This window comes from Piliocolobus tephrosceles, chromosome 1 (genome assembly GCF_002776525.5).
Source record: "Piliocolobus tephrosceles isolate RC106 chromosome 1, ASM277652v3, whole genome shotgun sequence".
NCBI lineage: Eukaryota > Metazoa > Chordata > Mammalia > Primates > Cercopithecidae > Piliocolobus > Piliocolobus tephrosceles.
Window position 1 is genome coordinate 98,755,736 of NC_045434.1, and position 12,646 is coordinate 98,768,381.

Here is a 12,646-nt window from a genome sequence, read left to right on the forward strand (position 1 = left end):
TGCCTCAGCCTCCCAAGTAGCTGGGATTACAGGCACGTGCTACCACACCTGGCTAATTTTACCATGTTGGCCAGGCTGGTCTGGAACTCCTGATCTCAAGTGATCCACCTGCCTCGGCCTACCAAAGTGCAGAGATTACAGGCATGAGCCACTGCACTCCACCAGGGTACCCTCATTTTCTATGACATCCAGAAATTGAGGGATTCAGTTTGTGAATTCTTCCTTCCTCTCCTAGCTCCGTGTGCAACGCAAAGCCTCTTTAGTGTTCTCTTGCAGAGTCATGCCCAGCCCGTAGGAGACTCTTTGGGTTTGGAGAAGAATCATGGCACCCTCCCCCTGTCATTTTCATCAGTTGTGTCTTCAATCCTTTCTTCACCCCTCCACACCCAAACTTCTCTCCTTCTAGAAGCAGACTTTTCCTTTTCCTTCCTTTTCTCCTCCCCTACTCCCCTACTTTTCCCAGTCCCCCAAACATACCAGGCTCAGAGCTGGATTCATTCAGCATTTATTGTAGCAAAGAGTGGGTAGGGAGAGGAACTCCGGGCCTGGCCAGTGGGTGTTCTAGAGGCCAGCTGGGGTTGGAAGACAATGGTCTGGACACCTCACTGGGTGGCAGGCTGTGTTCTAAGTTCCACGAAATAGCTCAAGAAGTTAACCAGATCCGTTCCAGCCTTCTTGACCAGGGGTGTCAGCTGCTCCTTTGACTTTTCAAAGTAAGCCCTGGATAGGTGAGGGGATTAGAGTTTAATTTGAGGGACCCTAGGCACTGGCAGGGGCCTTGGTCATGGTGGGAGGTCAGAGCAGACTGACTCAGGTCCCCCAACTCTAGTGCCTCGTCCATTGCATGGCAAAGCCCCTAGGTGGGAATAGAGCCAAGACCTTTGCTGGGTAGAGGAACAGACCCTAGAGACTGAAATTCAAGGCCCAGTTCTTGCTGTTCCTCTCTATCTAAGAAACGTGTGGGATCTTTGGGCAACGAAGGACTTTTTCTCTCCAATTTAAGCCTAATCTGCCCTAATCCCCACCCCTGGGTTCAGTCTTCTGTGGGGCATCTCATCTTTCCTTCTTCCTTTCCACAGTTCCACAGCCCCTGAACTCCTTGCCCTTAGACTTACTTGGCCTGGGCCTGAAGCTCTGGGCTCTTGACCTTCTCCATCAGGTCCTTGCCATAGTCAGTCACCGTCTGGAAGTACTGAGAAACCAGGCTCTCCACACTTGGCTCCTCTGCCTGTCTCCGAACCAAAGCTCCTGCACACACACACACACACACACACACACACACACACACACACACACTCTTTTCAGCTGGGTCCACAGCAATGAATCTTGGCCTCTTGCCATACCTCTGCCAGTATCCACCCCAGCTCTCCGCCCCCTCCCCAAAAAGGTATCCAGTCAGATCTTTGGATGGGCTTTCTGGGCTTTAGACAGGGAATGATATTCCTTTCAAGCCCTCTGGTTGCCAGACCTAGATATAAGAGCATAGGCAGATAGGTAGCTATAACCGCCAGCACATTCTCCCTTTTGGCCCCCTCTCCATATCACACCCACCTTCAAGGCTGCAGATGGTGAGGAGCAGCACAGTTGCTGCGAGCAGCTTCATGTTGGTGACAGTGGGGAAGGTGGCCTAGGAAGAGGGTGGTGGGGGTTGGGGGGACACTGAAGACAAATGGGCTTCAGCTCCTCTCCAGGGATCTCCCTACCTGCTGCCCATTTCAACCTGGCTCTCTCCCTCTCCACAACTGAAGCCCAAGCCTCTTTGGATGCTGCTCACACCTCTTGCCTCCTTATCTTACCTAGTCAGCGTCTCTGTCCTTGGCGTCTGTGCCTGCCCTGGCTGGAGAGGTAGGGGCTATATACCTGTCTGTTTACCCACCCCCTGTCAGGTGACAGGAACTATGATGGGCCCAGTGGGACAGGGATTATGTTAGGATAAACAGGTTGGACAAATGGGGGAGGAGAGGACAAGCACATGGAAGACTCATGGTGATGGGGTGAGAGGCAGGGGGTACAGCCCTTAGTGGGTGTAAGTGGAGGCTAAGAGGGTACACTTCAGGTATATCTGAGGTTCATTCTTTTGAGATCTGAGGTCCTTGGACTTGAATGCAGCAGGAAGCAGGATTCCAAGTTACTTCTCTGGAAAGCTCTGATATATCAACCCATGGAATACCATCAACCCATCATACCATGGAAAGCTCATGGTATCTTTATTCCATTGTGGGTAGATCTCATTTCTCAAGCTTATCTCACTTTACTGCAATTTGGCAGAGAGATATTGGGGAGTAGAAGAAAGGAGAAAGGAATTGAAATCAGGGACAGGGTTGAGGGCTATGGGAGTTAGGAAAATGAGGGTCGGGTAAGAGGCAAGTGTAAATGATTTTGTCCGTTTTTGAGTTAATGTGTAATGAGATGGGGAGAAAACAGGAGAGCCCAGAATGACCTGGATGCTGATCAGTGAACATACCCTACCCCCAGTAAAACAAATTCAGAAAACAGCTTCCGCCCATCCCCTCCCAGTGGAGGGCTCTGGCAGGAAAATAGGTGAACAAGAGGCTTCTGCCAGGGTAAAGGTTGAAGGTGCCTGGTCATTTGATCACCTTATCAGTTCTAGGCAGTGATCAGCCAATATTGAGTCAGCAGGGGCAATAGCCCTGGCCCTTGTCTCACTCCTGTTGGGGGTAGGGGAGGGGGATAGGTACATTCTCAGGTTCAAAGCATTTGGGTGAAATCAGTTAAATAGATATCAGAAGCATTTGTATCTTTCACCCTTTTGCCCCCCCAAGCATACTCCCTGAGTATGTGGAACATTCCTGAGAGGTGAGAGTGGAGGGGCAGAGCTAATGAGGGAGGTATTGACCAGAGACCAAGAAATCTTTGTTTTTTAACTTTTGTTTTAAATTCAGAAGTGTATGTGCAGGTTTTTTTGTTTGTTTGTTTTCCTGAGATGGAGTTTTGCTCTTGTTGCTCAGGCCGCAGTGCAATGACATGATCTTGGCTCACTGCGACCTCGGTCTCCTGGGCTCAAGCGATTCTCCTGCCTCAGCCTCCCAAGTAGCTGGGATTACAGGCATACGACACCACCCCTGGGTAATTTTGTACTTTTAGTAGAGACGGGGTTTCTCCATGTTGGTCAGGCTGGTCTTGAACTCCCGACCTCAGGTGATCTGCCCACCTCAGCCTCCCAAAGTGCTAGGATTACAGGCGTGAGCCACCGCACCCAGCCTATATGTGCAGGTTTGTTACATACATAAATTTGTGTCATGCGGATTTGTTGTACAGATTATTTCATCACCCAGGTATTAAGCCTAATATCCATTAGTTATTTTTCCTGATCTTCTCCCTCCTCCCACCCTTCACCCTCCAAGACCAAGAAATCTTACTCCATCTTCAATTATTCCCCTGTGGAGCGCTTAGTGCTTGAGGTCAGCCCTTTGGCTTGCCCCGGTCCTGGGATGGAGTGCATTTGGGGGCCAGGCTCCATATTCCTAGATTTTATTGGCCAACTCTGCCTGGGGACTCAGGGAAGTAAGGGTTAAATACAGAGAGCAGCTCTTTCAGCGAATAGTTCTGCTAGAACTTACTGCTCTGCTCCAAACTCTCACACCCGTTTCCATTCCACCAAGTGGGCAAGAGCAGGGACTTCGAGGGATGCAGACCTCCAGAAGAGAAGGGTGGGTCCCCGTTCTAGGGAGTGCTGCGTTTAATGAGTAGTACTCATGTGGAGGTGTGCTGTGGAGGGCTGTGAGGGAGCTTTCCCATGGGCTCTCTGGGAAGAGGGGAGCGATAGAAATGAACCAGGTTTCCAAAGAAGTCTTCATAATGGTTCTTTCTGCCACCCTTCACACAAAGCCAGTCTACAAGCTGTAGTTTCACTTTTCTCAAGGGTGAAACTACACGGGGGGAAGGAGCTTCAGTGGCCCAAGCTACAAGATGCTCCCTCTAGTGTCTTGCACGCTCACAAATTTTCCCGACCTTGGAGAGGCCTAGTGATCTAAAGCCTTCCACTGAAGTCTAAGGGGCCACCAATCAAGTCCTGCCCGCCTCTGCAGCTCCAGGGTTGAAGCTCTTGGGCCGTCACACCTGCCACTCATTTTCTTCCTCCCTTCCCATTGGCTCGGGGTAGATAGCGAGGCTTTTTTTTTTTTTTTTTCTTTCATTGATTGGGCGGGGCCCAATCAGGGGTGGGTTGGGTCTTTGACAGCTTTCTTTGCCAGATTCAAAGATGGCGCTTATGGCCACGCTAAGAATGCAGCGTGAAGCTGCAGTTCTGCCATCACTCAAGATGGCTGCCCCCATCAAGATGACCGGGGTGTGCCGGGGGGAAAGGGGCAGCATGATGGTCTGAGATGGTAAGGGATACTGCACCATTGAGGGCCTGGTCTTGCGGCCTGGGAATCAAGAGTAGAGAGACTAGGGAGCTAGGTGAGGTCTGTGGTGGGGGCTAGGATCAGAGAAAGGGAGAGAGGACAAGGGTGACAGGTGGGGGTGAGAGATCAAAGATGGGGCGGGAGTGTGCCTAGGGTTGTCTCTCCATGAGTGCTCTCCTTCCCTACTCTTCCTGTTCCAGGTCTAGCATCGGCCCATGTGGAAGTTTCTGAGACTAGGGAGCCGGATAATGGGGGGTGGGACCCGTTGGAGGGTAATGGGGCAATAGCGTCCTTTCACAGGCTAACCCCGGCCCTTCCCCGTCCTCTGGACTAAAATGGGGAACACATTGGGCCTGGCACCAATGGGGGCTTTGCCCCGCCGGAGCCCCCGCCGAGAGGAACCCCTGCCCAACCCTGGGAGCTTCGATGAGCTGCACCGGCTATGCAAAGGTGAGAACTTGGCATTGGGGTGTCTCAAGATGAAGGGGCAGAGGAGTGGAGGGTCTTGAATGCTGGATGTCCGGCGATGGGAGCAGGAAAGGGGAGATCACAGCTGGGGCATGCAGCATCAGGGAGGATCAGGTGCCCAAATGAAGTGGAGCATTTCACTGCAGGACTCGAAAGGAGGTTGAGTCCTCCAAAGTGTTCCCTATGGAATTGAAAGGGGAGACTACCTTTTGAGGTAGTGGTTCTTTATCTGTGCTTATTCCTTCCCTTCTCCTACCCCCTTCAGATGTATTCCCAGCACAGATGGAGGGCGTGAAGCTCGTTGTCAACAAGGTTCTGAGCAGCCATTTCCAGGTGCTCCCACTTCTCTGGCCCCTCCTTACTATTCCCTTTCCTGTCCCTGGATCATCTTCTCCTTTCCTTTGTACTTCAGCCCTAGCCAGTCTATGTGGGACAAATGAGGGAGGATGTGGGGTTCTCTTTACCTCCCTGCCTGTGGGGCTTGTTGCTTTTAATCCGATGACCCTCTCTGTATATGTTGGAATATTTGGGATTCTTGAGAGGCCCTCTGAATGGGTAAAAGATTAAGGGTAGGATGAGGGATTGAAGTGGAGTAGGAATGCGCTTTTCTCCACTGACTCCTTTTTCCTCAGGTGGCTCACACTATACACATGAGTGCCCTGGGTTTGCCGGGATATCACCTCCATGCGGCCTATGCAGGGGATTGGCAGCTCAGTCCCACTGAGGTGAGGGCTCCACACACCTGGGTCATCTCCCTAAAAGCCAATCTGGGACCCAGGTCTGGAGGAAGAGGAATTGTGTGTGTTATGGGGAGGAATGGGCTGTAACCTGACTTTTGTGTCTCTTCTGAAAGGGAGAGGGTAGAGAAACATTTTCTGTGAAGAGCCCAGAGTGTGTCTTTGTGACTCCACCAGGGGGCACTTTGCACTCTTAATGAAGTTCTATATTTGGGTTTAGGCTGAGTGATGCCATCGGGCTCAGCCTTACTACTGTGTATACCCTTCCACAGGTGTTCCCCACTGTGGTAGGGGATATGGACAGCAGTGGCAGCCTGAACGCCCAGGTCTTGATCCTCTTGGCAGAGCGGCTCCGAGCTAAGGCTGTCTTCCAGGTGACCACAATTCCTGCCTCCGTCCCCTGAGGCACTTCCTCTTTCTCTTTCTTGGGTTTCCTGCTTTGAGGGCTTGGAAGGAGGAGCAGAGTCAATAATGATCATAAAGAGGGAGGGAGATTTTACTTCTTGCTCTTGCCATTCAGACGCAGCAGGCCAAGTTCTTGACATGGCAGTTTGATGGCGAGTATCGGGGAGATGACTACACAGCCACTCTGACCCTAGGAAATCCTGACCTGATTGGGGAGTCGGGTGAGGAACTGGGACAGGGTTCCTGTCCAGGGTTCTTTTTATCTTGGCTGCCCATTTGCTAATGTTACTATGCCTCTTCATCTTCTGTACAGTTTGGAGTTTAGAAGAGGAACTTCTTGGGCATGCTGGGGTGGAGGTTATTGCGGGTGAGGGAGCAGGTCTGGGTGTTGTCCCTATGACTGACTCCATGTCTCCCCGTTCCCCCACAGTGATCATGGTTGCTCACTTCCTGCAGAGCCTCACTCATCGGCTGGTGCTGGGAGGAGAGCTAGTTTATCACCGGCGGCCAGGCGAAGAGGGGGCCATCTTGACACTGGCTGGGAAGTACTCCGGTATGGGGTGAAGTGAAGTAGTGGTGGGTAGGAGAGAAATTCTGAACTTTTCTGGGGTTCCTGGCCTGTGTCATACTACAGTTAACACTCCTTCCCCTCTGTACTTTGGATTTTACAGCTGTACACTGGGTAGCTACATTGAATGTGGGATCAGGCGGGGCCCATGCAAGTTACTACCACAGGGCAAATGAACAGGTGAGACCTCTGATCTCACTCCCCTCCTCGTCAGCAAGTCAGTTGTGAACTTTTGCTCATCTGGACCTCTATCGCCCTGCTGACCTATTTTTCTTCCTACCACGCTGTGTATATATTTCCACGCATGCCTTCATTCTGCTGATCCCCCGTCAGGACCCTTCTGGTCTTCACTGATACTGATCTCTCTCTCATCCTTGCCCATGGTTCTCAGGTTCAGGTTGGAGTGGAGTTTGAGGCAAACACAAGGCTACAAGACACAACATTCTCCTTTGGTTACCACCTGACTCTGCCCCAGGCCAACATGGTGTTTAGAGGTGAGGGTTATTGGGAGACATTTGGCTATGCTGAGGAATGGGGGATGCAGAGGGAGGGAAACTTGACCTTATTTCTGGTGACTACTTCCTCCAATTCCTGTTAAATAACCTAGTGGGTATTCTCTCCCCCAACAGGCTTGGTGGATAGTAACTGGTGTGTAGGTGCTGTGCTGGAGAAGAAGATGCCACCTCTGCCTGTCACCCTAGCCCTTGGAGCCTTCCTCAATCACTGGCGCAACAGATTCCATTGTGGCTTCAGCATCACTGTGGGCTGAGGTTGTCCAGAGCCAGCCCCCACAGCAGCTGGAACCTCTGAGTCAGGTGCCCTAGGGCCAGAGACTAGGCCCCTCTCCAGAGCCTACCTTGCTGGGTGACCTCTAGGACCCAGGAGCAGAGTGGCGGATAGGACCATGCCCTCCTCAGAACTGGAGCTGCCACAGGGGCAGTTGATGAGGCAGAGGTTTGAGGATCCCCCCTCTGCTACCAGCCCCAATATCACCTTCCCCATGCTCTTGTGGCTCTGGACTAAGGGGAAAGGATTAAGGGGTATGGCTGAATTCCCCCTGGCACCCCTTGCCTCCAGGCTTCCTTCTTCCTTTCCCTTTGGTTAATCCTGCATGGGATTAGCTGACCGTCCTGTTTTCCATCCCAGAGCCTCCCAAGGCTGGGAAAGTAGGGCTGAAGGGCTAGATATTTGGTCTCAGAAAGTAGGGCCCACCCATTCCCAGAAGGAGCTTCTTTACCTCTTAGCCCTGAGGCTTCCTCCTTCCCATCTTCTGTGCTTCCAGAGAACAACTTTGTCCCTATGGCCAACCCCACTATCCCCATGACCGCATGAAGAGGCAGTTATTGCTTTAGTCTTTCATTGCAACCACTGGGCTCCCTTTGAACCCGGCCCAATCTTTGGTCCCAGCATTTCCCCGCTCCAGTGTATCCAGGGTGTCCCAGGTGAGCTGGGGAAGGAAGTGAGCCTGGTCTCAGCTGCAGATCTCCTGGAGTAGTGGCATCATGGCAGACAGGCCCTGGATGTGCTGGATTTGGTACCCGTAGGCCTCATTAATGCTCCGGAGCTCAGCCAGCAGGCCCAGCAACTTCGCATACAGAAACCTTTGGAGGAAGTAGTGGGGTTGCCAGGAAAACAGGAGGGAAATAAGGCAGTTGGGAGTCTTGTCTTGAAGCCCTGATCCCCTGAACTTTTCCTCAGTGAAGCCAGGTCTGAACATTAGAGAAAATCATGCTCTGGTATGACAGACGATCAGAGGTTCCAAATGTCCTCCAGGGGGCCTCAGTCTGACACTGTCTTCTCTCACCGTGCTCAGTTTTTTCTGAACCCAGAGCTCTGAGGGCCATGTGTGAAGAAAGTTCCAGACTTGGCCAGAACTCCAACTGTGTGGAATCTGAGGGCCTGGCCTTCTAGAGCAGGTTCTAGAAGGTGGATGTGTTCTATGGTATAAAGCATCCCCTTTCTGGCCAAAGTAGCTCTTGGAGGAATGTGCAAAACAGAAGCAGTGCATACCTCAGAGCCTGGATAAATCACAGACTATTGAACCTGGAACTGGCTTTGGCCATGAAACTGTGAATTGCCATAACTTCAAGGGAAATGAAAAATCAAAGGAATTGGCCCAATGGCGAGGAGAGGAAAGGCCAAGGGAAGAGAAATGTCTGCGTTAGTCTGGAGAAGTTGGACTAGTGAGGTGATGGATGTCATCAATCTCAGGAATGCTATTACCCAGAGCCTCTGAGCTACTACTTTGCATCTGTACTGAATAAAAAAAAAATCTGGAAAAAGTGAGATGAAACAGCAGTATCCAAATTCAGTAATTTGGAGGCTGAAACGATGTGAGACAGGGATGGCCAGGGGGAAGGACTAGACCCCAAGATACCTGAATTCCCTAAGGAAAGGACAGTAAAAAACATTCCTCCCAAGCTCAATGTTTTGCCAACCCATTCCTGCCCTGGTGTGGCCTCCAAGCCCTCAGTGTCCCACCGTACCGATCCCGGGGCCTTTGCTGCTGGCCCTTGATGTAGCTTTGCAGAGTCAGTGCCATCTCCTCTTGCAGCTGATCAATCTCATCTCTCTGGGTAACTCCAGGTCGGTCTGTAAGATAGGGAGCTGGGAAGGACAAGGTGGGTGGCAGGGGTGGGCCTGCATGGTGCCCCAGGGACCGAGGCTGGGATAGATCTAGTCTGCAGGTTTGACAGCTAGGCTAGAAGGCCTGGGGTGGATGGACTCAAGGAGCTGAATGTTTGGGCAGAGGTGGTGCGGCAAGAGGCTCTGGGCTTTGGGAGATGCTCACCAGGAGAGAAGAGGGCCATGGCAGCCAAGAGCACATACTCAGGCTCCTGGAGCTGCAGTTTTCGTAGTGTTCCATGGAAGTGAAAGAGCAACTCCAAAAACTCTACCTGGAACCCCACTGCGGGAGATACTAGGATTAGGAGCCTCTAGGTCACCTGACCACATCCATGAGGACACATGCCCCCTACTGCTCTAGCACCATCTCACCACGGGCTGCGTCTTCAAGTGTGTAGCGAAGAGGCCCGCAGAGGAAGTTTTGTGTTTGGAGACAGAAAGTGGTATTGAGTACGATATGACAGATTTCCACAGCTGCTCCCTTGAGAAGGGAGATCTGGTCTTCAATGGGCAGGGAACTGTGGAAAGCAGGAAACAAGGGCACTTTTCAATTTTTTTTTTTTTTTTAGACAGAGTCTTGCTCTGTCACCCTGGCTGGAGTGCAGTGGCACAATCTCTGCTCACTGCAACCTCCGCCTCCCTGGTTCAAGCAATTCTCCTGCCTCAGCCTCCCAAGTATCTGGGATTATAGGCATGTGCCTCTATGTCTGGCTAATTTTTTGCATTTTTAGTAGAAATGGGTTTTCACCATGTTGGCCAGGCTGGTCTCCAACTACTGACCTCAGGTGATCCACCTGCCTTGGCCTCTCAAAGTGCTGGGATTATAGGTGCAAGCCATCGCGCCCGGCCCACTTTTTAATTTTTTGTTTATTTATCTTTATTTTTTGTAAAGATGGGGTCTTACTATGTTGCCCAGGCTGATCTCGAACTCCTGGGCTCAAGCAATCCTCCTGCCTTGGCCTTCCAAAGTGCTGGGATTATAGGTGTGAGCCATTGTGCCCAGCCGACAAGGGCACTTTATTATTATTCTTATTAATTAATTAATTTTTGAGACAGAGTGTTGCTCTGTCACCCAGGCTGGAGTGTAGTGGCCTGATCTCAGGTACAGCAAACCTCCTCCTGGGTTCAAGTGATTTTTCTGCCTCAGCCTCCTGAGAGGCTGGGATTATAGGCGCACACCACCACACCCAGCTAAGTTTTGTATTTTTAGTAGAGATGGATTTTACCATGTTGGCCAGGCTGGTCTCAAATTCCTGAGCTCAAGTGATCCACCCGCCTTGGCCTCTCAAAGTGCTGGGATTACAGGCATGAGCCACTGTGCCTGGCCTATTATTATTATTTTTAGCTTTCATTTTTTGAGACAGAGTCTCACTCTGCCACCCAGGCTGGAGTGCAGCGGTGCGATCTCGGCTCACTGCAGCCTCAACCTCCTGGGCTCAAGTGATCCTTCCACTTCAGCTTCCCGAGTAGCTGGGACTACAGGCACCCACCATCATGCCCAGCTAATTTTTGTATTTTTTGTAGAGATGGGGTTTTGTCATGTTGCTGAGGCTTGTCTCAAACTTCTGGACTTAAGCGATCTGCTGGCCTCCACCTCCCAAAGTGCTGGGATTACTAGTGTGAACCACTGCGCGGCACCTCAAGGGCACTTTAGATGCAAGCCTGTACTTCAGAGATGGAGAAGAGCTCCCAGTTCTGATTGGCACAGTTAAAAACAAAGCTGGGAATTCAAGACCTAATGCTTGGAAAGGCTGAGGCATGTGTTAATTTGTTGTCAGTGACTTTTCGGGGTGGATATACAACTTACTGAAGTGTTTGCCTCCTGAAAGATGAGGGGAGGTCACTCACCGGAAGACAGGCAGGTCCTTGGTAAACTTGATGACTTGCTGTACCATGAAAGTGTTGATGTCTGCGAAGTGTGTGACCAGAGGCAGCACAGGGGCCAGGGTGGGCAAGGGCTGGTGATGGATGAACAGATGAGCTGGAGGCTGCAACAATCAGAATATTAGCTAGAGGCCCTGGCCCGAGGGCCCTCCTTTAGGCCTCGCCAGCCTTATCTTGGAAGAGTTCCTTGCTGAGAAGCCTGCTTAGGCTGGGGTTCTGGAGATCTATCCTCAGTATCGGTGCATGGCATATACCCCTCTCTCTCAGACCAGCCTTTTTGGGTGCCCTTTTCGTTGTATTCCAACCCAAATCCTGTCGGTGCTCACCCTAAACTGCACAAACTGTTCAAACATGGTGCCCATGTGGCGGGTGTGGGCCCCCAGGAGTGTCTGGATCAGCTCTTCTTGCTCATTACTCAGTTGCATAGGTGTTTGCTGTGCCCGCCGCTGGGCCTGCTTTGCTCGCCGCAATGCCAGGGCTTCTGCCGACAGTATCACTGTGCAGGGCAAGAGATCATGACAAAGCTGTTGAGACCAGCAGAGCACTTCTCTCTGCTGGTCCCTGTTCTGGGGCCCCTCAGCCACCCTGCACAACGAAGGATGGGGGGAATGGGGGAATTCCTGAGGTTTTCTTGGGCTTGGCTAAAGTCCTAGAGGCTCCAGGAGGCAGGGGGTTCCTACACATTTCCACCAACCGTGGGAGAGAAGGGAAGGGTGGCGGGGAAAGTAGGAAAGATGTGAGGAAAGGTGCGAGGGCTTTTGGGGAAACAGTGTAGAGGGAGGGGTCTTGATACCTAGAGCATCACCTTATGTGATTTTTTTTTTTTTTTGAGACGGAGTCTCGCTCTGTCCCCAGGCTGGAGTGCAGTGGCGTGATCTCGGCTCACTGCAAGCTCCGCCTTCCGGGTTCACGCCATTCTCCTGCCTCAGCCTCCCGAGTAGCTGGGACTACAGGCAGGCACCACCACGCTCGGCTAATTTTTTTGTATTTTTAGTACAGATAGGGTTTCACTGTGTTAGCCAGGATGGTCTTGATCTCCTGACCTCGTGATCCGCCCACCTCGGCCTCCCAAAGTGCTGGGATTACAGGCGTGAGCCACCACGCCTGGCTATGTGATATTTTAAATGATCCTTCAAAAATAATCAAATAATCCTTTCAAATAAACACCTGATGTTTTAGCAAAATTTCAAAACTTCTGAGGTTAAATCCCACTGAATGAAACAACCACAGGATAGGCAGGGCTGGTATTAATCATATATATAGTCTGTTTTATTTTGTTTTGAGATGGAGTCTGTCACTCAGTCGCCCAGGCTGGAGTGCAATGGAGCAGTCCTGGCTCACTGCAACCTCCACCCCCCGGGTTCAAGCAATTCTCCCTGCCTCAGCCTCCGGAGTAGCTGGGATTACAGGCACCCACCACCACACCCGGCTAATTCTTTTTTTCTTTCTTTCTTTTTTTTTGTATTTTTAGTAGAGATGGGGTTTTACCATGTTGGCCAGGCTAGTCTCGAACTCCTGACCTCAAGCGATCCACTCACCTCGGCCTCCCAAAGTGCTGGGATTACAGGCGTGAGTCACCATGCCCAGCCATG

At 51.4% G+C, this 12,646-nt stretch overlaps 3 protein-coding genes across 12 annotated transcripts in view; 1 reads left to right on the forward strand and 2 right to left on the reverse strand.

The window, feature by feature from the left end:
* Positions 1 to 489: 489 nt before the first annotated feature.
* APOA2 (apolipoprotein A2) lies at positions 490 to 1,842 on the reverse strand. Its single transcript, XM_023214314.1, has 4 exons — positions 1,797 to 1,842; positions 1,552 to 1,627; positions 1,116 to 1,248; positions 490 to 720 (listed from the first exon to the last, which is right to left on the reverse strand). Exons 2-4 carry the CDS (start codon positions 1,601 to 1,603, stop codon positions 603 to 605), a joined length of 303 nt encoding a protein of 100 aa, XP_023070082.1. The 5' UTR covers positions 1,604 to 1,627; positions 1,797 to 1,842; the 3' UTR covers positions 490 to 602.
* Positions 1,843 to 4,151: 2,309 nt separating this feature from the next.
* TOMM40L (translocase of outer mitochondrial membrane 40 like) lies at positions 4,152 to 8,841 on the forward strand. 3 transcript variants are annotated; one of them, XM_023214325.1, is made up of 10 exons: positions 4,152 to 4,349; positions 4,668 to 4,817; positions 5,101 to 5,168; positions 5,468 to 5,560; positions 5,845 to 5,946; positions 6,093 to 6,198; positions 6,408 to 6,530; positions 6,649 to 6,725; positions 6,937 to 7,039; positions 7,175 to 8,841. In XM_023214325.1, exons 2-10 carry the CDS (start codon positions 4,703 to 4,705, stop codon positions 7,312 to 7,314), a joined length of 927 nt encoding a protein of 308 aa, XP_023070093.1. In that variant the 5' UTR covers positions 4,152 to 4,349; positions 4,668 to 4,702; the 3' UTR covers positions 7,315 to 8,841. The 3 variants fall into 3 exon arrangements, with proteins under 3 accessions (XP_023070093.1, XP_023070092.1, XP_023070094.1); XM_023214324.2 differs by having other exon boundaries at positions 4,153 to 4,349; positions 4,568 to 4,817; XM_023214326.1 differs by having other exon boundaries at positions 4,229 to 4,349; positions 4,655 to 4,817.
* NR1I3 (nuclear receptor subfamily 1 group I member 3) overlaps positions 7,889 to 12,646 on the reverse strand; it is a 13,694-nt gene continuing 8,936 nt past the window's right edge. Inside the window, exons 4-9 of one of the 8 annotated variants that reach the window (XM_023214318.2) lie at positions 11,381 to 11,550; positions 11,019 to 11,158; positions 9,543 to 9,688; positions 9,337 to 9,453; positions 9,032 to 9,152; positions 7,889 to 7,992 (exon numbers count right to left, since the gene is read on the reverse strand). In XM_023214318.2, coding sequence (XP_023070086.1) covers positions 7,902 to 7,992; positions 9,032 to 9,152; positions 9,337 to 9,453; positions 9,543 to 9,688; positions 11,019 to 11,158; positions 11,381 to 11,550 — 785 coding nt within the window. In that variant the 3' untranslated portion in view covers positions 7,889 to 7,901. Of the gene's footprint in view, positions 8,147 to 9,031; positions 9,153 to 9,336; positions 9,466 to 9,542; positions 9,689 to 11,018; positions 11,159 to 11,380; positions 11,551 to 12,646 lie in introns of all 8 variants that reach the window. The other 7 variants (XM_023214319.2, XM_023214315.1, XM_023214316.2 and 4 more) reach the window with 7 other exon arrangements.

Bases quoted from the DNA above. Each gene is read 5' to 3' on its own strand.
- APOA2 (XM_023214314.1), bottom strand. From the start codon at position 1,603: ATGAAGCTGCTCGCAGCAACTGTGCTGCTCCTCACCATCTGCAGCCTT. The intron at 1,249-1,551 runs GTGGGTGTGATA...GTGTGTGTGCAG, and splicing joins CACCATCTGCAGCCTTGAAG to GAGCTTTGGTTCGGAGACAG. The intron at 721-1,115 runs GTAAGTCTAAGG...TCACCTATCCAG, and splicing joins GAGCTTCAGGCCCAGGCCAA to GGCTTACTTTGAAAAGTCAA.
- TOMM40L (XM_023214325.1), top strand. From the start codon at position 4,703: ATGGGGAACACATTGGGCCTGGCACCAATGGGGGCTTTGCCCCGCCGG. The intron at 5,169-5,467 runs GTGCTCCCACTT...CTTTTTCCTCAG, and splicing joins TTCTGAGCAGCCATTTCCAG to GTGGCTCACACTATACACAT. The intron at 6,199-6,407 runs GTGAGGAACTGG...GTTCCCCCACAG, and splicing joins TGACCTGATTGGGGAGTCGG to TGATCATGGTTGCTCACTTC.